Here is a 25,019-nt window from a genome sequence, read left to right as displayed (position 1 = left end):
GTTTTTTTTTTTTTTTTCTACCAGGGATTGAACTTGGGTCCTTGTGCTTGTGAGGCAGGTGGTGGAACCAATGAGGTAAATCCCCGGCCCAGTTTCTGATCTTTTGGATAAATTGACTAAATGAATCTTTACCCAAAAAGTTGAGATCCATATTCTTGATTCAACCAAACTATTGAAACCTGCTTCCAAATAGCCAATCTAAGTGACACCTTTGCATTCCTATAGGTGAAAATCAGAGTACAATTGTGTAATCTTATAAACAAAGTTTGACCAAAGACTATATTTTAGTTTTGAATAAACTGAAAGATTTGGAGCATTTGAAGGAAAGATGATAAGCCTGACTGATAACGAACTTAAAATTTCTATACTTTTGGGATGTCTTTTTCTAACCTCTGAGATACCATACCCAAAACCCACAAATTAAAGGAGAAAAGGTTTATTATAGCTCACAATATATAGAGGTTTCAGTCCACAGTCAGCTGGTTCCAGGGCAGGGAAGCATGGCAGAAAAGAAAGAGTCCATGGCATAGCAGGCAGGATTCAGCCAGCAGCAATAAGTCTCCATTCAGGCTACGAGCCTAATGGTTTTATTCCATTCAGGCTACAAGTCACACACCCTTACTTCATGTTCACACACCCTAGATCCAGCCACCTCCAAAAAGCCCCACTTTTGAGCACATCTAGATACAAGCCATAATAGGATAACGTGATTCATTTTCAAAGAAATTATGAACCTCTGCTAGCAAGTAAACTAGCTTATATCATGCCTTATTTAACAACAAAAATGGATACTATATACTAATCTAAACCTATTGTAATGGTTAAAAAATAATTTAAAAAACATTTAAATGGTGCTCTTTCAATCTAATCTTAAACTGGGAATCTAAGGCCCTATGTTAACTAGTTCAAGGTAATCAGAACAGTCAAATTTTATATTCCTTTTATTCTCATTTCTTTGTCTAATTAAGTTGATTTGGAAAATCTCAGGACTGTCAAAGTCTCCCACAGACAAATCTATCTACAGAGGTGGCTTTCTTGAAACAGAATATGGATTATATACTCTGGTATTTCAGCTGGAAGTACATGAATTAATCTCAGGGCTTTGGAAATAGTCATTTTTTTGTGGTCAGGAGAAGAAAGATATGATTTAAATTGGAACAGCAGTAATAATACATAGGCTTTGGTGACTAGCTCTAACTTTAACTGTGGGACTTGGAACACCTTTTCAATGTAACTGAGTTACTCTTTCTTCTTTTGTAAAGTGAAGGAACTTTATTCTTATATAAAGTTCCTTCCAAAGATAAAATTCTGTGATTTCTATAAGCTTTCCCCAGTTAAAAGCACAATTAAAAAAAAGATTTACCCTTAAAATGCATGTTAAGGATTTAACCTGAACCATGGGAGAAAAAAGATTTTGAATTTGGTTTACTTACTTTGCTTATTACCAAAAATGGATAAGGGATTTCTAAGAATTTTTTTTAGCAAAACATTTATTGGTACATAAAGATAACATTTATCATAGGGATTTTGTACCAGTACATGATATATCTAATGAAGCATTTTTGACAAATTTTCTCATATTGACATGAAATAAAAATTAAAGACAATCTAATCAGAGTAAAAGAAGATATCAGGAATGACAATATAATCCAATATTTTATACAAGACAGTACATCAAGACAGACTCATCAATTAAATATCTGGACCCTTATACAATACTGTTTATTAAGCCTCTACTATATCCCCAAGCCTGCTGTTGGGTGGGTGGGTGGATGGGTGGTTAAAATAATAAAAAAAAAAATAAGACATAGCCTTGTGCCTCAAAGAGCTCACCATCTGGTTAGAGAAAGAGTTGAGTAAATCAATAATTACAATATAGTGCATTAAATGTTATGATAGAAGAAAGAGAGCCTAGAAGGATGACTCCCAAACCTAACTCATATTAGAATTTCCTGGGAAGCTTTGCAAAACTACAGATGCTTATCTCTCAGCATGATTTAAATGATCTGGAGAAAGACCCAGTGAAATTTTTTTTTTTTTTTTTTTTTTTTTTTTTTTTTTTTTGGTACCGGGGGTTGAACTCGGGTCCTTGCACTCGTGAGGCAGGTGGGCAGGTGGTAGAACCACTGAGCTAAATCCCCGGCCCTGAAATGCTATTTTTTAAAGCCCACTAGGAAATTTTAATATACAGAATTGAGAATAATTGGGGTAGAAGAGCACTAAACTCAGTCCTTAAGCAAAATAGGCAATTGTGAAACAGACAAGGACACAAAAATCTTTCAGCTTTGTGCATGAAGATAATAAAGGTCATGGCAGTTCAGAGGAACTGTAAGAGCTCGATGTAAGATATATGAAGGAAGGGGAAAATGAAAGATGAGTCTGAGAAAGGAGGCAGGAGGCAGATCATTTATGGTATGCAAAGGAGTTTAGACTTTATAATAAAGTCAGTGAAAAACCAATAGCGGAGTGACAAGTTCTCATTTCTCTTTCTAAAACAATATGTTCAGTAGTGCTGCAGAAGATGGATTGGGGGGACTGGAAGCAGGGAAGCTAATTAAAAGGCTGTGGTAATCCTGGCAAGAAAGAGGGCCTGAGCAAGGAGGTAGAATCAACAGGGCAGTTGGATCTGGCTGGTGAGAGAGTAACAGCAGTCTAGAGAATATGATTTTCTTCATTTTGTCAGTACTACTCATTTGCCAGCCGTGTGTCTGCCCAACACTAAATACCTCATAGGTAAGGAAGAATCCTGTTTAAAAATTTAACTACATGCAGTGTGGTTTGAATCTAGTCATCTCAAATCTGAAAGTGAACAAAATAGTCAGAGGCTGTTTATAATCCCTAGATGACTAAATTTCTGACACGCTTAAGGCCAAGCATCTAACATTTCCATCCAGATTGGTGGGGGAGCAAGAGGAAAATAGCAGTAAAACAAAGGTTTGAGAAATTTTAATGAACACAAATGGCTATGCCTAGTCTTTAAATCTCTCCAAAGCAAATGGAGTGAAAGCCTTGTAATCCTTCTGAGTGTCATCTGGCAGTGACCTCAGAAAAAAGAGCCTACCTACTACATCATCACATTGACTTTCTTTAGCATCTTGTTGTTCTGTGCAGGTTTTTAATCCCAGAATTCTCTAAAATAGAAAAAAAAGTTGCAACAATGAGCACAGATTTTCTAAAAATTATTAAATTAGAATGTATGTCAACAACTCCATTATGGTGGTGAGCCTTGTACCTTTTTCTCAAAAGTAAGACCTAGCTGGAAAGTAATCAGCCTTGAAAACTAGCAATCAAAAATGCCAGACCCAATCAGCCTATCCTTACCTTATCTGCCTTACAGAGTACCCACTAATCAAGAGAATAGTGATGGCAGGTAAGGCTGGCATTTTCGATCGCTAGTTTTCAAGGATAACTAGTTTCTGTTCAGGTTTTGTTTGGGGGGAAACAGGTCTAGTAAAGCTCTTGTCTAGCAAGCCTAGTTTGCCTAGGCTTGTTAGCAATCCCCAACACCACAAAAAACACAAAAACAAATACATTGCAAAAATAGACTTCGACAAATCTTTTAAAATTGTTGAATTTTGAAAAGAAAGTCATTCTTGAGCAGGGGATTTAGCTCAGTGGTGCCACCGCCTGCATTGCAAGTGCAAGGTCCTGAGTTCGATCCCCAGTACCCAAAACGAAACAAAAAGGAAAGAAAGTCATTCTTACCACATTGGGTTTATTTCTGTCGAAAGATGTTTTGCCCGTAGTTGTAGTGTCCATAGTACCTGGTGGAAAACATTAGGAAAATAAAGAGCTTCTTTTGAGAAAAGAATCTAGATATTAAATTGAAAAACTATTAACATTTATCATAGTATGTAACTGTAATATTGTAGGCCAGTCTCTGATATGAAATTTCTAACTGTTTTAGAAAATAACTTCAAGCATCATTTTAATGTTGGAGTGATGGTCCTTTATAATTGAAAAATTATACCTTTGTCGGGGGTACTATATGAAGATGACAGGCAAATAAAAACAACTTGGAGAGTCTACAAAATATACTTCTAATACAGCACTTAAATGAAGAAGTCAAATGATAAATTACATGTACAAATTTACACACTCAGATCACCCACACATCTGCCCCACAAAAACAGTCATTTCTGATTGGTAGAAAACAAAAGAGAAAGACAAGGGGAAGAAAAGGGGGAGGCAGGCACAGGCCGAGTGGGAGAAGGGAGATGATAAAAGAGGGAATAAGGGAGAGTTCCAAGGTGATGTGTAGACCCCGTAGCCTAGATTAAAGTTGCCAGACTAAAATCTAAGACATTCAGTTAATTTGAAGTTCAGTGAACCTCAATGAACTTTAGTATCAGTATGTTCCATGCAATAGTCAGGACACGTTGACACTAAACAATCATTTATCTGAAATTTAACCAAATATTCTTTTTATTAAATATAACAACTCCATCCTAGACATCCTGCTGCTGTTCTGAGTGTGCAATGCAATCTATTGGCACCCCACTAAAAGAATTCTGATAATAGGGTACAGTTTAGATTTTTGAAGCTTCAAACTTTATATTTAGGAGGAAAAAAGGATTTTACTTTCCCCCTGGACTTGTGTGAGACTATGAGAAGCAAAAGAATGAGGTAGCTTAGACATTAGTCTCATAACCTACTAATACTACAAACCTAATTTTAACATTCAGTAGGGTCAGGTTGCCTAAACACACTTATAAAAGCCTGTATTTGAGAGCAAAACCACTTACTAAAGACCTAGAGCTAAGGTAGCTGTGGTTTTCTGCCCCTTCCTTTGAACATTTTAGTGTGACATTATTTTTCCTTCACAAGCACCTGCTAAAGTGTATTGCAGCTATCTGGAAGAGGAATAGTAAAATGAAGTGAAGGTTAAAGGTGGGAGGAATGACTTCCTTTTAGAGCAGAGGATTATTGAGTAAATAAGATCCAAGAGTATTTATTTCCCATCTCATGGGCTTTCATTTGAATTTATAAGTGTAACATAATATCCACACCCAACCTTCAGGTTCCTCTCAAAGAACTTTCTGTTTCTTTTTAAAGAGCTGAAGAAAATGCTAAGAGTCAGAGATGGAAAAGAGAAAAGGTTGTCAAAATCAGTGATCTTATCACAATTTATATTATTGCTGAAGATAAATTTTTTTATATACATCAGCCAATGTGATGAGAAATTCAGCTGAATTTAGAGATTGCTTACTGCATTTGCTCTCTAAGGTGACTGCTAAAGGTCACAAACTGCTTTCTTGATCCTACAAAAGCCAGGAAATAGCTGCTGTACACCCTGAGTCAAATTACAATTTTATACTGCTAGGAAGAGTGAATCTCCTTAAATGTGACCTGTATCTGGAAAGATCCAAGCAAAGATTTCTCCCTAGGTGAAAACAACAGGAAAGTGTTTCTCTTTTAGAAGACAGGTGATGCAGATATGCTAAGCGGATAAGACTGACAATGGTAAATGCTACATGCAAGTCTCAAGAGAATTCTTAAGTGCAGCTTGCTTGAATGCTCTTGAAGTCAGTAATATTTGTCAACCAAGTAGATCACACCCCTGCAACTCAGCCAACCAGCACACTGAACAGAGGGAGAACCGAAGGGTAAAACCTCCCTCTAATGGGAAATGCCCAGAACTGAAGGGCCTGTACACTGATTTGCTGGGAGGTGTGTCCAAAGTTGTATTTCACCTTTTCCTAAGGCGGGTTTATAAATTTCAATTCTTTTGAAGCTAAAATAAAGGGAAGACAATTGAAGCACTATTAAATACTTAAACCCTGTGCACTTTCCCATTTTTACTTAAGTGTCCAAATTGCCCAATTTATCTACAGTAGAGAGAAACAACATTAGATAAGAGTTGAGGTGGAAGTGAGCTGTGACTATTTTTTGGAGTGGAGAGCCCTGAAATTCAAGGAGTAAAATGATAGGTAAGGATTATATGGTAGAATATTGATTTTAATAAGGTTTAATCAGTGCTGTCAGTAATACATCTTGGTACCATAGATCACAACACAAAACATCAATAGGCTGTTTTTTTGCTTTTTAAATTTGGTATATAAATGTGGTGCATTTTGTCCTAAGGGTAATAGAAACTCAATAGAAGACCCTTCAGGCTTCCTGAATTATCTGTTTAAAGCCTGGATGTGGTTGGTGCCATCTACTGGGAAAAATGCAAAATTACATATATCTCAACCCATTTTGTAGCCCTGATTTCTTTGATACAGAATAAATCATAAATTTTGGGGAGCGAATATCATTCTTCATTGGGAGGATAATACCTTCAACACAGAAAAGTTTGGATTTAAATTGTAGCTTGTAGGGCTGAAAGAGGCTTGAGGAATCCTGTACTTTAGCACTGCCATTGTATGCCACGATCTAGAAGAGCTAAAATTTGCTTACAGAGTGAGAAGCCTAGCTTCTCTGACTTTGTTTCTTGTTCTATAATTTGTGTTGCAAAGAATGTAAAGGTTACAAAAAGTGAGAAGTTCTTAACATGCTTTATAAAATGCCAAGGTTGTTTTAGACAAAAACAACAACAACAACAAAAAAAACAATTTGAAATTAAATGACTTGCTCAGGTCACGTAACTCAGAGCAGGGCCTGTAACGCATATGCATGACTCTAAACCAGAGCTTTTTTTCATTAAATTACAACTTCTCAAAACATGATGGTGAGATGATTTTAAGTACAACTAGGATAAATTTAGGTGGTGTTGAAACACAGTATTCAATACTATAAATCACAGATCAAAAATGATTCCCTTTTCACACTTTAAATATTTGGTGGCATCAAGGAGAAAGTACCAATCTGATCCTCATTTTCTTTAAAATTCTCTGTTTTTCTAATCTTATTTTCAAGAATAAAACAGGCCTGAGGCTCAAATATCTTGTTAGAACATTAAAATTTTGTTTTTTGTATACTTCCTACTTTTATCCTCTATAAAACTATACTGGCTTTTCATTTAAAATGGTAATGTACATTTTATTTTCAAGTAATGGATTTATGAAAAAATAGCAAAAATTGAAAAAACAATAGTCTAAGCAACATATAAAGTTGAGAAACACTAAATATTCTCTACCATGTCACTGTTGATGACTATCTTAATATGATTTCTTTTAAAATTCTTCCATGATGATAGCTAATATTTCTTTTGTTTTAATAGTCAAACAGTAGGGATTATAAATAAGGAAACATTTAGGACTGTTATATTTTATATACACTTGGGCTCAAACAAACCCTAAAAGTTTGAATATATGTGTTAGAAAATGAAATTGACATATGACCAATGCTCAGTGAATGCGTAATAAAACACAGGACCGGTGGGTCAGTTATGCCTGAGGCTGCATTAGTAACTGATCATTAGTGGTAACTGAACAGTGTAATACCTTCTCTTCTTTCTTTTTGTTGGTTTGTATTTTTTTGTTTTATTTATTTATTTTTCTGGTATTGGGGATTGAACTCAGGGCCTTTGCACTGAACTACATTCCCATGTACAGTCCTTTTTATTTTATTTTTATCTTGAGACAGTATCTTGTTGAGTCTTGTGGTCCTCCTGTCTCAGCTCCCCAGAGTGCTGGGATTACAGTGTGCACCACCAAGCCTAGCTCCTGCCCAATATTTTATTTGTTTAGGATTATAAGGGAAGAAAAGGAGATGAAGGAGAAAAGGGACGACGGGTGGGTCATCCCGGTTAAAACTGATTCAGTGTTCTGCGAGCAAGGGAAAAAAATGCACTCACGTTGAATGGAATCCTTCACTATATACTAATCTAGACTTGAATCTGGAATTTTAAAACTTTTGGATCTTTATATTGATCCCTTTGGATAACCTTTAGCTAATTTTGAATGAGATAACCAGGAATCTTTCTGTCCTCTTCATGGCCCTTTTCTCTTCTCTTTTTAATTTGTATCTTAATGACTTCATATTGTTTCTGGTTGCATTCTAGGCTTTTTCCTTTCCAGCTTTCTGCTGTCCAGTTCTTCTCAAAATATAAATTAAAAGAGAAATATGTGAGAAACACTGCCTGAAGGACAAGTAGTTGATCTAGTTCTCTAGATGTTCTAAAATTTACCTATGAATCAAGGCAGAGTGTTATGTGGTATGCGACCAAATTATCTTAAGTTGATCTGTCTCCTTTAAACAATTTCAAATTAATAATATGCTATCAAATTGTGCTAAGAAGCACATAAGAAACATTCTAGGAAAATTAGATTCAGAATTTATTTTAAAATATTGTTGAGGATATCAGTGAGGATATTAATGTTTACTATCATGTGTACAGGATCCTGTCCCCATTGTGAATATGTGGAGGAGAAATTTCTTTCAGGTCTCAATAGAAGGAAAAACTTTCTGCTAAACAATTGGTTTGTTGTTACATTGTGGACAGTGTAAATCCATGTTTCTTTTTGCTGGGGAATTTAGAATCAAATTTATAACCTATCTCTACCAACTACACAGTACCTCCATCATGCATTTTCATGTATTTTTCCCTTTAATTTACCCATTTATTTATTTATTTAATCCTATGTGTTGTGCGTACAATTTTTATAAGCTTTCAAGCCTTTTGTGGAATAAAACTGAATAGAAATTCGAAATATATACACCATTGCTGATAGAACATTGTTGTCCTTAGCTATGATTTCTCATTGCTTGTCCATTAAACAAGTTCAGGCTCATAGATATATGAAAATTTAAGAATCCTTTCTTTGTCCCTCACAGCCATTCCTCTGTTCTACTTTTTTATTACTGTTTTTGTTTGTTTTTTTGTTTGCTTGTTTTGAGACAGGTTCCTGCTATCTAATCCAGGCTGTCTGTGGGCTTGTGATCTGCCTGCCTTGGCTTTCTGAGTACTAGGATTGCCAGGGGTGCCACTATGCCTGGCTTCTTATTCACCTTTTTCTGCAAAACTATATGTTTTCCTGTAATAATGACATAAATTCAGTATGGGAAATCGCTGAAACTCCTAGAGAAACATCTGGCTTGGTGAAATTCACAGCCACTGTCAGATGTCTATGCCCTTGATCTTCTGCTCTGAAGTAGCAGAGTCTACTACAATAAGATTCGTGAAATGAAACAACTCTAATTCATAGAAAAAAGGAAAAGATGAGATGGAAGCTAATACTTTGTAGAGTATCAACTCTATTATCATTTACATATACTAAGTACCTAATATATTACTTTATCTTTACAGAGGTATGCATAATTTCCTTCAAAGAGAATTCTTAACATTAGTCCAAGAGCTTCTGAATACTATTAATAATGATGAGAGTGAAAATTTTTATTATTATACCACTAACATTTAATGTTCTGTGTGCTAGGTGCTGTGTTACTTTACAAGCAATGGATTCTCCAATAGTAATAAACAAACTTCAAACTGTTGCCTGTGATACTCTACCTACCTTGGGATCATGGAAGATTTAAAAATGCTTGCTTTGGCTCAAAATTCTGCTGTAAGTACAGTGATAATTTCAGGTCATTAGCCTTCTGATAGTTCTTTGAGGCTTCAATTCTCAATTCAATCACTTTTCCATGACAGTCATTCTGAAAGAGGACATTTTTCAAAGCTACTTATATAATGTTGTTTTTTGTAAATCCACTGTTACCTGAATTTTTTTTTTTTTTTTTTGTACCCGGGATCAAACTCAGGACCCTGCATTTGTGAGGCAGGTGGTGGCATGGCTGAGGTAAATCCCTGGCCCCCCTGGTCAATCTTTTAAAGTTGGGCAGTAGTATGTTATTTTCCCCCACCCTGATTCAGATAGAACAAAATCAAGGACATAGGGAGAAAAACTATTTATTCCAAGTAATTCAAGATAAAACTAGGGATAGGTCACTTCAACTATCTCATGGTGATGCATTTCTTTTAGCAGCACAGCTTGTAACACAGGATGAGGGGATTGGGCTTAAGCTAAATCTTTGCACGTATAAACAAGATTGTATCCCATGTCCACCGTTGGAAGACCTTAATACCTGAAGGGTGTTGGCTTGTTCCTGATACTTGACCCATTCCATTTTCCTGTTTCTTTTCCTGGTGGAAGAAAGAGCCTCTGGGTGATAAAGTAAATCGAGATAAAAAAAATCAGTTTTCTCAATTTGCTGCAATAACTTTATAGTGAAATTATGCTGTCATAGATTCACTGTTAGTTTGGCTTCACTTGCAAAATTGTCTTAATTTGCCTCCTCTGTACAATCCACTTTCTCAAAACTAAAAGATAAATGAACAGGCCATTTTCTGTGAATACATTGCTGATGGGAAGATGAGATGCAAATATAATACCCCATGCAAATTTTCCAAGGACAATTAACAAGTGTTCTGACATCACATGACTGTTGTGGAATTGTTGTCATTGCTGGTGTAAGTTTTCTAACTTTGTCCTAGCTAAAATGATTTCCTAGAAACTTGTGACATCACTCCTAACTCAAATATAATATTCCAGGGGAACCAAATTGCTTATAAAAATGTGTATGGTTCAGGAACATATCATAGCTAAATATATCTAATTTATCAGTTAAAAAAACACACTACCATCCTTATTTCCTTCACTTTCTCTGCAAGTGGTAACTCCAGTTCATTCTTGGCTCTTTAGATGATAAGGAAGATTTAGAAACCTGGGGTGAAAGTAGAGAACTAAAGGCATAGGAGGTCCCAAGAAAAAAGTGCCCTGTCTTGGGAGACCGTAAAGCCAATATATCCTAAAAGCCTGGATATCCCGTCTGCCTACCAAAATTAGCCTTGATCATCAAGTCTGTTTTCAGTACTTGACATTCTAATACATGCAGTTCACTTACCTTTTTTCCATCGTACAAGTCTGCCTTGTTTTTGATCTGTGGTGCTTTTTGTTGATCATGGAGTTCTTCTATCTGCGATGACTGTGGAGAGACATTTTTGGCAAATCCTTAAATTAGTGGGAGTTACTGAGAGAAATGGAAATCCACTATGAGGCTTTCAGTTTCTGCCAGCCAACAAATTCTCAGGTCCCAATATGGCAACTGTACTGTTAAAGGGGATTCAGAATGTAATGAGCCCATCCTTTTGGTACCTTGAGCGTATGTTACAATAATAAAAATTATTAATTGAACCTTTAGTACATGTCAATCACTAAGCTGCTTACTACATTATTTTCACTATTTTACTACATTATAATCATTTTATGTTATTCACAAAGGTCTTTGAGGACTACTTTTATTTCCATTTTACAGGTGAGAAAATTGAGATTTGAAGAGGTTATGTCATTTTTTTGGGTTATACGGTGACAGACCTGGAGTTTAACCAGATCTTTGTGGCTCTAAAGCATATATTCTTAGCCACTAGTCATGCTGTTCTTTTCCATTTCTTCTTGTTTAAAAATGGGGAAGATAGGCGTGGCAGCACATTCTGGCAATCCCAGCACTCAGTAAGCTGAGGCAGGAGGATTGCTGCCAGTTTATGGCTACCCTGGGTTACATAGTGAGTTTAGTGCCAGCCTGAGATCCTATCTCAAAAAAAAAAAAAGGAAATGGAAAAGTTGATCACGAGCTAAGTTGTATAAATATCCCTTATAAAAAATAATTTAGGGGATCTAGAAAAGCTACATTGCACTGAATTTTCTATCATAATGTTGAAAGAACTTAGGAACTAAAACTTCTGACACTTTACAGAACTGAGCAGTGGCTGAGAATGAGGAGCAAATCTCAGCACAAGGCATGGGACTTGGAGGCATCCTGATTATTTCTGGAAAGGTGAGATGGTAAAAAGCAGTCAGAGATCACAGGACGCACCTGTTTATATCACAGGAATAATCTGCTGTTCTAGTTGCATAGTCCATGAAAAAGCACTTGGGTGCCAGGGGCTAGTCCACAAAGGAATTCCCTTTCCTGGTTTCCCAGTCAAAAATCAAAGCCCTAAACTTGTCATTATTATGCAATATTTGTTGTGAAATTATTGAATTAGATATTCATTTGTCCAGTCATTCAACTTACATTTATTGATTCTCTACTATGTTCCAAGCATTACGTAGATGTTAGGGATTCAAACAGAGCAACCAAGATACAGGAGGAGCTTGTATCCCAGAATGGGGAAGAGGGACAAGAAAAAAAGCTATGTATTTTTTCAAATAAAAATAAGTTTGTATTATGAAAAGTGCAGTGAAGGGCATCAACAAAGTTGTATAATGGAAACCAGGAGGATGCTCTATTTTAGATAAACAAAGAGGACATTTATGCAAAAGTGATATTTAAGTGGGGACTCAAATGATGAGAATGAGCTAACTGAGAAAACAGTATTACAAAAACAGAGGCCTTGAGATAGGAAAAGGCTTGGCATGTTTGAGAATTCCCAAGAATGCAGGTATGGCAGTTTCATGGAAAACGGGAGGACTTCCATGAGAGGAGAATGGAGAGGTGGGCCTGAGCCAGATTATGCAGCAACAAGAAGGGCTGTAAGGGTTTTCATAAGAGTAACATGCTTCTGTGTTTGATTCAGCTGCCGTGCAAGAATGCATTGAAATGAGGCATGGGTGGAAGCAAGGACATGAAAAAGTGAGGATGGGAGGCATGGGAGGTTCTTTTCATCGTGATCTGCAGGACAGCACTTCCAGATCTTTAGAGGCACACCTTGTTCCATAGCATCTCCATTTCCTTCTGAAGCATCTTGTTTTTCCTTTCCTGTTGGGCAAGGGGACCAAACAAAGATAGATATGTGTTGTTCAGGCGTTAAAGTGAGGTTGGAAGAAATTACCAAGTTAATGGTGGCAAAAGGGTCCTGGAACATAATAAACCACAGAGGAAGGCAGTAATGAAAGGACCTAGTCAAAATCCAGGGATTCAAGAGATGAGTTTGATGACAATGGTTTAAAAAAATTGTTATTGCAAATAATAAATATGAGGATTATGATGGTATCAATAGAAATGAGTTCTAAATTCTAAGATGTTCACATTGTATGACTATCTCTGGGTTTAGATCAATATTTTCTAATTTTTAGGATCCTTTACATAGTTGATTTTTTGAAAGATTAAATTCCCTAAGAGAAAGCTACTTTTTTCTTCTACTTTAATGGATATTGCCTAGCCTATGACAAAGTGAAGGGTTAATATGCTTATATTAATTAACCACTAGTTGGAAAGATTTTTAAAAAGCCAAAGAAAGAAAATTTTGCTTTGCTAGTTCTTGTTCTTCCCAAAATACCATCTGACTCCCTTTGGATCATTCTGGGTGTTCTGTCTCAAAGAAATAGGAATGTTGGAGCATCAGACGTGAGAAACTGGCAGTCTGTCTTTCCTTGTACTTCCTTCACCAGCAGTGGAGTTGAGCCCTGTTCGGGAGTACCTACCAACCTCTTACCAGGTTCTGTTTCATGTCCTCTGCTTCCTTAATGAGCTCTACAACTGAGGATTTATCACATTTCTTCCCTGCCATGATCTGCCTCATGATCTGCAGACTGAAGAAAGAGAGATATCATAAAACATAAACACTTTCTAAATAGTAATATAAATTTTCTGAGTCAGCCAGAAAGTACTCTACCATGGAAGTTAGATGGGTGCTGAAATTTTAGCAGTTATGGAAGTCTTTTTGGAGGTATAAGTTTGCTATAACTAGGATGACTCCATTCCTAATTGACATTTGTCATCATGTTTATTAATGAATTCTGGTTTGTTTGTTTGTGTACAGGGGATCTAACTTAGGTCCTTGCGCTTGCAAGGCAGGCAGTGGAACCACTGAGCTAAATCCCCAGCTGAATTCTGTTTTTCATTGTTCACAATTTAGGTCTCCAACAGCCAGTGAAGTTCCTTTCTGTCCCCGCAAAGAATGTTTTAGTGTATGACTTTTGGGGAGGAAGGAGTGATTCTTCCCTATAAAGGTGGTTTAAAAAATCTGATGGCTTCAGGAGAAATCTTAGATTTATGGCCTGTACTATCTCTGTCTACCTTCTACTTCCTTGAGTCTTCAAATGGACATTTGATTTTTTTGGTAGTCTTCAGAGCATGCAAACCTTTAAGAAGTTCCTAACAAAATCTGAAACAGTGTAAAGTCTTTGTGAAAGAGGACATTTTCATAGGCCCTAATTAATTTATATTTTTGTTCCTTGTCCTCTCTCCTCTCCAGTCCAAAGAATAAAGCCATGCCTTTGTATTCTTTTGCCCTGGGAGAATCTGTGCTCCTAGTTGTAAGCAGCTGGTGCTAGACTAAAACTTATTGCCTGGCTTGAAGTCTCTAAAAGTCTAATTCCTTTAGTTACTTATGATAAAAAGAAGGTACACCAATCGAAGTAAGATTTTCTGAGACTAGACAGGAAACAGAGAGTTGATGAATCCCAAGAGCAGTAAGTATTTTAGCAAACAGTTAAGACCTCAGGAGCTTAATATGATTACTAGAGGCTAGGCCCAAATCCAAAGAGCTCCTAGCCTCAAAAAAAAAATTCATTCTGCTACTGATTAGTGTAGAAAGCTCAGAGTCATTTATCCTAAAGTGATTCTGCAAAGATGAAGGCAGAAACTATCGGTATGACCACAATAGACCAAAGTTATTAAAAGACTTTCACCTGTTTCTTTGGGGGCACTAAGGGAGGAAGAATTAGCAACTCTAGACTTGTGAGATGAAGGCTGAGTCATATTTAATATTACTAAAATAAAAGGGAAAGGATTCACCTTAGCTCTGGTTTTGTGTTACAAATTCTTTACATTCTACTGGAACTGAATGTCCAAAGTTAAAAACAAAACAATATAAGTAATCATTGCTAATCCTGTGGAGATTAAATTCTCGAGTCTTTCAATCTCTAGGATACCTGAGAAGGGAGTCCTTACCTTCTTTGTTTTTCCTCCAAGTTAGACATTAACTTCTGGAATAAGAGGTTGTTCTTATCTTCTAGAGGTTTTAGCATCTCTAGGAGTTCCTGCTTCCTTATCTTTAAGTCCTCATTCAGTTCCCTCAAGTAGTTGTCATCTATTTTAGAGCTTTTGTAGGAAGAGAGACACCATAATATCTGCCATTAGCCCGAGTTAATAAAGACATTTTTCTCTCCTGGATAGTTGCTGTTTGGCTTCTTCCACTAAGGACTCACCTTTTTGAGGGCACAAAAGATTCTGAAGAGTTTGCACCACTTGTCATCTTGAAGGGGAACTTCTAAACCAAGAATAAAGAGGCTCTCCTGAAAATATATGCCTTCTTTGCCTATTCGGTTAAGACATCATTTTTGTGCTGCTGTTCTTGAGACTCCTGTTGCTTTGTTGGACTGATTTTAGCTACAGCATGATGTCACAATAGTCCTAGCCCACAAAAGCAACAGGTAAGTAGCATGAGCAGCCGATTGTTGACTGAAAAATACTTAGCTATATCTGATTAATTCTTGTTTTAGCTTTAGCCTACTGCCATGAGTATTCTTTTGAAGTCTTTGAGTGAATAGCGTAGAATCTCAGTGTATCTCCATAATGGAATTCCTATTGTGTTAGAAAATGGTGACCTCTCAGAAATAACTCATCAGCACCATGGCAGCAGTTCTCTGTAGAATGCCTATCTGTGTGAAGTACTGAATTTGTGAGTGAGGAAAAGAAAGGGACACCACCAAATTTTGAGGGTTAGGAAGAGGACCAAACTGGCCAAATTGGCAAAGAGTATGAGCATAATAAAGTAATGTTATATATGTATTATATGATCCATTGTCATTATTTTCCAGTCTTTAAAATCTGATGTCATAATGTCATGGTAAAAGGATATTGGACATGTAGCAAGAAGATGTATTTTGTACCATACTGTGTGCCCTTCCTTAGCTGGCCTCTATTCCTGGAAGGCTGTAATTCTAGGTCTACCTTCAGATTCTGATTCTGCCTCAATTTTCCTCTTTTTATAGAATCACACATCTTCTGAACCCTAAGTATCTCATCATCATCTGTATCATTTATGTCTGTATCAGTAGGAGATAATACTGTTATACATTTATTTGTGTGCACACCTGTGTGTGTGGTGTGTGTGTCCTTTAAGTAAACATTTAAGGCAGAATTTTCAGAGAAAATTTCAGATGTGAACTATGTCAATTTCAAGTTCTGACTGAGCATTTCCAAGCCGTATTCTAGGTGTGTTTTCCAGAGTAACTTAACCCCTCTGTATTCTCAGAAACCAGCCACTTTATATATTCCATTTCATGTTTACAACAAACAGTTCAGTATTATAGTGGTACCTGGTTCATGTTTGGTATTCATATTTAGTGAGATTTTGGTTGTTCCAAGTTTGTTTGATGCCCCAATTAAATAGATTTAAAAAAGCTGAGTTTTCTGATGTTGTAAACTCAGAGCCCTTCATTTTCAAGATATTTTCCAAAAGCTCTGTAACTCCTTTTTCACTCATAATTTTGTATATGTTTTAGAAAGAGAAACCTCCCCAAGTTATATTCAATCAAATCTCACAAAATCTGGACCTGCCCTTAGATAAATGCATATCTCCACTAATTATCCTCTACAGCAAAGCCTCCTTGAAGAAAGTCTCTACAAAAACTTTCACTAAAGCATGCATACCTAGTGAATGTTACTTTAAATTAGAAAAACCATAACAGATAAACCATAACTCACATTGGTTGCCCTAGAAATATCCATGAAAAGTTTGAATTGAATTAAGATGAACAAAAGCCTCACAGTTGAAAGGAAGTACTGGATTCCCCGCTCCCCCCAAAAGAAAGTGCTGGGTGGATTAATTATTAGTAGTAGCATCTTAGACTGCATATGTGACAGGTGGTAGCAAACAGTAGAGGACAAAAACGGCATTGATCACCAAAGCATAGCCTCTTTAAATTTCACGTTGTGATATTTGGCAGGCAGAACTATGAAAGAATTTTAAAATATTTAATGGGTAGGCAGCATACCAACTCACCTTCCTTTTTGTCCTTGCTCATAAATGATTCAAAGAGGATGAACACATGTTAATCTTATGTGGACTTTTCTCAAGTTAATCAGTAGTTTTTCTTTCCTAATATTCCAATCCATTTCTTCAACTTGGAATATAAATTCCAAGGAGAATATTTGCCTTATAATAACCTACTTAGACATTATGGTGAACAGCTCTTAAAAACCTCAGTAGTATTGAGAGGGCATAATTGATGGGTACAGTAAGAAGGCAGGGTGAAGCTGCAGATTACCATTTGCAGTGGCAAGGAGGGAAGTGGAATACTAATTTTTTCTGAAGTAGAAAGTTAGGCCATCTGTTGATTGGAAAGATAGAAAACCTCAGAGGAACAATGACTTGAGATTTGGAATTGCACCTGAGTCATGGCAAAGGAAGTCAATCAGGCAAGAGGGGAAAGATTGCCATGTAGTATTAAGGGTCAGTGTGAGTTTGCAAATTGGTGATTTATCATGTCATGAATCAGAAGTTTTGCAATTTTCTCCAGCAGTAGTTGGCAAACTGAAAGGAATAGTTGAGAGAACAGATGGTTGGTTGACTCTGGGCTGGGACTTGGCAGAAGAGACAAGCAGAAGTTCAAGGGAGTAAGGGGGCTGAGAGTACTGGTGAGTTATCCATCAAAAGGTTGATTGTAGTGTTCAAGCTGTGCAGGGAAAAAGATGGAAGAGGAGACTGTCTGCAAGAGCAGACATTGGAAAGGTACTGAGGTTGAGGAGTGAGGGGCAAAAGAATAGAGGTTGCAGTCAATGAACATATTTCTAAGCAAATGCTTTACTGCTGAGCTACAGCTCCCATTCCCAGTGAACATACTTCTTAGGAAATAATTTGTGGAAATTCTTCATTATGGGGATAAGTTATAGTAGTAATTCAGAATTTTTTCTACAGTAAACCTTGAATCTGATGCTTTCTTTCATTGCATAAAATTCACTGAAATTCATGTGATACCTCAAAATAGGCCTTATATCGTTATTCACAATGACCTCATCCTTATAGCATTTGGTTTTAGTATCTGTTAAGAAAAAGCATGATTGCTCTATAATTAGAGAACTCAGAGCAATACTATTTTAGTGCTAGTTTTGCCAGCAGAAAGTCAGCTTATAATTCCAAGGAGAAATTTGCTTTGAGGGGATTATAAGAATTATGTTAACTAAAATCTAGAAGTACCGACAAAATCATAATAGCAAGCAATTGTTGACTCTTAAAGATCACTTATATCTCCCTTTGCTTTATTATGACCATTTTGTCACCTCTTTTCTTTTATTCCTTGTTTTTTGTTTTGCTGTCCCAAACTAGTCTATACCTGAATTTGGAGAGAACTCAAGGTCTTCAGAAGCTTGAGGTAAATTTTGGGATTCTTAAATTTTCTTGAAGGTCTTTTCTTTTTTAAAGTAAGGCATCTTTTTAATGTGCTCAGATACTGGTCTTCAAATGGAGGTATGTGAATTTTCACAAATACTTCAAGACCGATGAAGCAAGGGTAGTTTTAAGGGACTCTCTTACCAGGTCTTCAATTTCCACAAAATACTACTTACTAAAATGAATCTGCCTGAAAGTTCCCCTTTTCTTTGCTACCTCCCCTTTCCTAATCACCTTTCCCCATTTATTACAAGAATGTAATACAATTTTAATTATCTGAAATCTTCAGTGCTTTTTTTTTTTGAGGGGTATATAATCCTTGAGGGCATTAAACTAACCAAAATTTAAAATGTTTGTGTTGGAGATAAAGAGAGAGGATAATTTAATGACTGAATTACAAATTCTTTTGTGCGGACCAGTGATCCAATTCCTTGCTTTCAAAAAAATTGAAAAAATACCTAATCAAATTGCTAGGTTAAATTTATTAGAATTAAAATTTTATAATAAATTACAACGATTTTTGGCGTATAATTTAGAAGACATGTCAAAGATCTGAGTAACATTGCTATAACAAAATATCTTCCATTCCTATCTACTTATTTGTGTTATATATAATATATGGGTATTATATATAATACATGGATAAAATTGATTCTGAAAGACTGTCTTATCCCAACAATAGGTAGTTGTTATGGTTTGGGTATAGACGTCTCCCCAAAGCCTCATACAGTCATAGATGGGTGAATTAGAATGTGTGATGCTAGGATTAAGGGGGTGTGTTTACTAAACCTCTACACGTGAGTGATTGGTTGGGCCTCACCCTGATCCCAGTAGTCTGAACAAGATAAAAGGAGCAGCAAGACACCCTTGTTGCTTTTGCTGCCTGCTGGAGTCATGAACTGTTACCCCTTTGCCACCCTGCCATGGAGTCAGCTGATCATGGACTGAAACCTCTACAAACTGTAAACCAAATAAACCCTTTCCCCTTTAATTTTGAGTGTCAGATATTTTGTCTCAGCAAGGAGAGAAAAGTAGCTAATAAAAATAATCACCTATGAGCACACAAACTAAAGTAGTTTATTACATTAAATTAATAGAATTATTTCTAAAAATTAATGTTCTATATAAAAATGTTTATAAATTATATATAATACACATGTTTTTGTCAGTTGTGTACAGCTAATGACTGTAACTCTAATTTGATTCTGAAGATATTTTTAACACTTAGCACTTTATGGTGACATGAAATAAAAATAAAATTTCAATATAGATAAAAGTAATTCTTTTGTAAAGAAGTATAATAGGTGTTAAGAAAAGACTTTCAAACATAAAACACATTTCATTAAAATAAAATTCTGTTGATGAAAGGAAGGAAACAAGTTCAAGGAGAAAAAAATATAAAAACTTTGCTGAATAAATGTGTTCATATATTTAGATTTTTGTCAGATATGAGCATTTAAGATTCATTGAGTACATTTTAAAGTGATATGATATTTGTTTGAAAATGTCAATATTATGATATACCAGAAATTCTATTTTTATGACCATTTAAAATTAGAATGAAATTTTAGATGTCAACTTAAAACATACAAAATGATATCAACTTTTTCAAAATTCTTTCAGAACACCAAAGCAAAATGCTTAGAGACCACTGCCATAGGGCAGAGGTCCTTTGGCTCTCAAGGGATTTAACAATCATCTAGGAAACTTGAAAATGCCACAGATTTTACAGGCTAACTCCCCAGAGATTCCTCCTCTGTGGAAGTATGGTTTCTATATATTGTCTGGTCATCCTGCTGTTGGATCTGTGCATCTGTTTTTGAAAAATACTGCTTCAAGATTTCTTCTTCAGTCACAGTGCAACAGCAGAAAGCCACTTACTTGAATCTTTATTTTTTTTCTGGGCCATCTAAGAACAGCTTCTTCTGAGTCAGATTTTATATTACACCTTTACCTTTCACTTGGTATTATCCTGAGAAAGTTTTATGAAAAAGGATGTAGCCATTTTTGCATTAAAGAAATTATTAAAGACAAGATTCCATGACCAACTCTCCCCAGCCACCACTCTTGCGCAGAGATGGCTACACATCATACATTTATTTCAGAATTATTTAGTAAAGAAAAATATTGCTTCTTTGGGAGAAATACTGGCATGTATTATTCTTTAGGGATAGGCCAGTGAACTAGTTTTTTTTTTTCCTTTTCTTCCTAGAGATTTCAGAAGCAATTGTGTGACTTTGAACATTTGAGTTATAACCAATAATTCATTAAAGAAGATCTAGAACTCTCTAGGCTGGTAACTGCATAAAACTGCCAATATTTTCTCCAAATATACCTTAATTCTTTTGAGAGTTCTTGAAAATAAATTTTGGTAGAAGGTAGAAACTAAAAACATGTATTCATGAGTCATTTATTTATTTGCTTCACATTTTTTGAATCCTATTGTATTGTATGTCCTAGACTTGCATAGGCCTAAAAATTATAAAGTCAAATGAGACAAATAAGACAAAATTCTTGCTGTTAGGACTTCATATAACTAGAATCCTGAAAGGGCTGCTAGTCTCCTTTTTGTGAATTAGGGGGGAAATGCACCCTTTAGGCAATAAGGCCTCTTAGGTGCAAGTTTTGGTGGGGTGGGGGTGAGGGCAGCCCTCACTTATCCTTTTCATGAAAGTGGCCTTATCAAGGAACCACTTGCACAGTCAAATTCAAGTTACACACCTTACACGTAAGATACTGGCCAGGAGGGAGTGCTCAGAGCAAATGTGGAGCCCACTGTACAGTGGGGATTGTGCAGAGTTAGAAGGTAGCAAAAGGCTTAGGGTGGGGTGTGGGGATGGTGAAATAGGTCCAGATAAAAATGCAAACTCTGTCTTACTAGTTCTTAATTATTTTCAAGAGAAGCTAGAAATCTAGGTTTGTTTTCAGGGGTGACCTCTTGACTTTCAAGTACTGTGTAGACAAAATGTATATTTGTGCACTGCATTTGACCCGCAGCCTGCCATTTTAGAAACCAAATTCAAGAACAATGTTTTTCTATGCTAAGCTTTTCTCTTTTTGCATTGAAATGCTCATTTTTAAAGGAAGCATTTAAATCCAGATAATTCAAGCAGTGTTTTGCTTAAATTATATGAAATGCCAATTTGCTCTTTCTTAATTTGATAGATTTAGATTTACTCTGTCAGAGAGTGAATGACAGAGGAATCTCTTCCAAGATAAAATAAAAATAAAACTCCAAAGCATCAGATACTTCTTGACACTCAATGTTAGGCATTATGGGCAACATGGAAAAGTATTAAGCAGTTAAAATGTAAAGTTCTTCAAGACTTGAGGTATATAATACATCTCAAATTAGACAATATAGTCATATTGTATAGACAAAATTAAAAGTAGGCTCAGCAGTCTACACTGAGTACAGAATTCTCTAGACCTATGTGCTCATATACCACCTCAACTGGCATGATTGGACAACCTAAAGAATTTCACTGCTGTAATGTTTTTATTTTAGTAACAACCTTCTATAATTTTAAAATAAAAATAAATATCTAATTATGTACTCCTATTCCCCATACTGCTTCAATGATTAAAGGCTAAAAGTAAGAAATGGCATTTGTTGTATTATTAAGACTCTTATATAGTAACATTTTTCTGTTCTTTCATTTGCACTTGCAAATAAAGAGAGGAGTACACATGATAATTAGGAATATATAAAGAAGCAGAGTGAGAGCAGGGATTGTATTTTTAAGAGGCTTTGTAATCCTTGGAGACAAACTCGAGAATCTTCTGGCTTTTTAAGGTGCTATTTTCTATGCAAAAATTCATTCAAAGTCTTGTTTAAATACTGTGTACTCCCTTCCACTTCACATTTTGCATTCTAGCAAATTCCATGAACGTCACAAAATGAACTATCAAATAAAACATTATTTATTAACTATAGACTCATTTTAAATACATGAAAGTTTATTACTTGAGTACATTATTATGACCTAATCTATAAATCAAGCAGACTTTATTAATAAATAAAATAAAGCACATTACATCGTAACGTAATAAAAGATCTGAATTAGGACAGTAACTCTAAATTTTTAAATTTATTAAAAACTACTCCAAAGGGTTACTAAGCTGAGTTAGTAGTTTATATTAATTAAACAAATTTTGTGTGGAAGTTAAATTATGATATGGATTGACATTTCAAAATATAGACTTTTAGGAACATAAAGGTTTAAAAAGGATAATGGTTATATTGTGAAGTCCCTGTAAAGCTACTCTCTTGGGCATGTGATCATCAAGAAAGAAAGACAGATACATACTTTCATCTTGCCTATTGAACAGACTCAATGATTATCAAATCAAACTGGACTTGATAGTTGAAAGCATTGGTATTTTTCAGCTTGAACCACTTTGATGTGTAGCAGACAAAATCATCTGTGCACATCAATTCTCCTTCCTGTCAAGTCCCAGGGTTAGAACCACTACTGGTCTGAGCAAATTGTGGCAATTCAGATTCTCTTTATTGGTGATAGAGCTAAGGTCAGACATGTCATTTAGTGCTTGCTAATGAAACATAAAGGAAGACTGCTGGGGTTTCTGGGCAAAATGCTTCCTCTCTAATAAAAGGAGATAAAACAAGGAAAAGGATATTCACTTTTTATCCTTTCTCTCCTACTTTAGGCACTATCCTGAAAGGACATAAAAACTTATAGCTACAGAGCTATTTTGCAACAATGAGGTACAAGGCCAAGAAAATTGTAAAGATACTGACTCAACAGAAAAGAGACTGACTTTGGATGGTAGAACTGCTAAAACAACCTTTGAACCACTACTTTTATTTATTTTTTGAACCACTACTTTTAAATGCCTTTATTGTTTAAGCCAGGGACAGCTAGACTTTTTGTTACTTGCAGTGGAATGCATTCTACCTGAAATACCATACAAATGCAGGGCCAGTATTGTAGCAGAGCCAGCACACACTGACTTATGAAATGATTGTATCTATTTTTTCCTAATTCCACATTCAGTGATTTAAAATAGCTTCAAATCATCTGTGGTAGAAGCATTTATTCTATGTGAATAGGTCAAAGATGTATATGAGATTTGTTTTCAGAGAGCTGATTGTTAAGCATTTAACAGCAACATACCTCTAGGTGACTTACCTTACTCCTCCAATTAATGTAGTTACAACTACTCTGCTAGCTATATCTTTAAGTGTACTTTTAATAGCAAATGGGTAGTGAATTGTATGAGGATATTTTTAAGTTGTAGAATCTTAGAAGTAGAAGAAGCTAGTACATTTTAAAAAATCAAAATTAAGTATCAATTTGTTTAAAAACTAAGCTAATCTTATATGTAACCTGACATTACATAACTAGTTCATAGCAACTCAAGTCTTATTATGGCTTGTATCTAGATGTCCCCCCAAAGCTTTCTGTGGTCATAGATGGGGCTTTTCAGAGGTGGCTGGATCTAGAGTACATGATTCTGGGACTAAGGATGTGATGCTGGGATTGATTCATGGTGTAATGCCAGGGTTATGGGTTACCCACCGGGAGTGAGTGCTACTTGCTCTGAGGATGGATAGCCTGGATAAAATATAAGGGATAAAAAGAGGGCTGTTGTTGTCACTTGCCACTTCACTGCTTTGCAGCTCTCCTTCTTTCTGCCTACCATGAATTGTTTCTCCTCTGCGATGCCCCTCTACCATGTCCCTGTCTTAGAGCCAGCTAACTGTTATCTGAAACCTCTACAAAATGTGAGTTAAAATAAACCTTTCCTCTTTTAACTTTGGGTGTCAGGTATTTTGTATCAGCAACCAAAAAAAGTAACAGATACATCTGTAATTTTCCCCATTTTGTTGATCTTTCTAGTATACTATAGAGCCATTGTGTAATTTATATAATAATAACTATTATCTAGCCTCAAATCAAAATAGTAAGTTAGCAGGATACTGTAGTGAACATGTAAGCAACAAGTGGAAATTCCCCACGCTGCAGGCTGACAGGCCAAGCTGTCAAACCCAGCTGACAGTGTCAGTGATAGATAAGACCAAAAGTGAAACCAAAGAGTGAAGTCATCCCTGTATGTAGTAGATAGCAATTAGGTCATCAACCATATGTAGAAACCAGGTGTTAATCGATCGTGAGTGTGCTACCTAAGCGATAAGAGGCCTTAAGGATATAAAAGGGGCGAACCCAAGACCAGTCGTCGTCGTCCATCGCGACCCGGCCTGACCGTCACACGTCGCCACTCATCGCGACTTGACCAACTGACGCCGAAGGCTCTGCTGGAACGAAGACCGATCACGCGTCGCAGCTCGGACCTCTGCTCGACAGCCCAGCACTCGAAGCCACGGACTCAGGTCGTATAATCCTGATATATCTTAACATTATACTTGCCTTAATGTTAGAGGTATGAACTAGAATACTCTGTTTATGGTCATTGTGGTATCTGTTCTGATATAGCTTTGCTTGTGTGACAATAAACCTCCTTAAAAGACATATCATTTGTAGTCCTTATTACCTCGGAGCCGGGGAGCCATTCAGAGCTCCCAGCTTGGGATCCGATTCCTAAATAGATGCTCGCGACAATTGGCGTAGTCGGCAGGATCCCAACGAGGTATTAATTTATCAAAATTTGAAAAATTTGAAAAATTAATTGATTTAAAAAATTTTGTTTCTAAAAAAATTAGAAAATTGCTGTTCTTGAGTTTTTAACACACCGAGCGATTACCAATACTCCACGAAGCCAACCCAGGCAACTGGGGAAGAGCGGGTTATTGAAGAGCAGGGAAAGCTTGTTA

At 36.1% G+C, this 25,019-nt stretch overlaps 2 protein-coding genes and 1 long non-coding RNA gene across 5 annotated transcripts in view; 2 read left to right on the top strand and 1 right to left on the bottom strand.

Moving 5' to 3' along the window:
* Window positions 1-23,676, top strand: part of LOC109117370 — a 39,627-nt gene extending 15,951 nt beyond the window's left edge. For 2 of the 3 annotated variants that reach the window (XR_004518330.1, XR_004518329.1), the window contains 5 exons: window positions 9,321-9,452; window positions 11,641-11,721; window positions 15,007-15,263; window positions 18,161-18,206; window positions 22,895-23,676. This is a non-coding gene — a long non-coding RNA (uncharacterized LOC109117370). The remainder of the gene's footprint in view (window positions 1-9,320; window positions 9,453-11,640; window positions 11,722-15,006; window positions 15,264-18,160; window positions 18,207-22,894) is intronic. The other variant, XR_002024668.2, reaches the window with a different exon arrangement.
* On the bottom strand, window positions 2,108-24,490 carry Ccdc196 (coiled-coil domain containing 196). The gene is given in 12 exon segments (XM_033766765.1): window positions 2,108-3,131; window positions 3,706-3,764; window positions 9,402-9,543; window positions 9,973-10,030; window positions 10,415-10,416; window positions 10,529-10,581; window positions 10,788-10,872; window positions 12,595-12,645; window positions 13,322-13,418; window positions 14,782-14,931; window positions 15,039-15,100; window positions 24,412-24,490. Coding segments are annotated over 12 exon segments (945 nt in total). The 5' UTR covers window positions 24,436-24,490; the 3' UTR covers window positions 2,108-2,969.
* The window catches only part of LOC109117362, a 7,845-nt gene continuing 7,218 nt past the window's right edge, over window positions 24,393-25,019 (top strand). The window contains exon 1 of the mRNA XM_033766764.1: window positions 24,393-24,578. The gene's annotated coding sequence lies outside the window, so the exon portion shown is untranslated. The remainder of the gene's footprint in view (window positions 24,579-25,019) is intronic.

Source organism: Fukomys damarensis, unplaced genomic scaffold, assembly GCF_012274545.1.
Source record: "Fukomys damarensis isolate Sample0158 unplaced genomic scaffold, DMR_v1.0_HiC HiC_scaffold_21, whole genome shotgun sequence".
In the NCBI taxonomy this organism is placed as follows: domain Eukaryota; kingdom Metazoa; phylum Chordata; class Mammalia; order Rodentia; family Bathyergidae; genus Fukomys; species Fukomys damarensis.
This window is presented reverse-complemented; position numbering and strand designations above follow the sequence as displayed.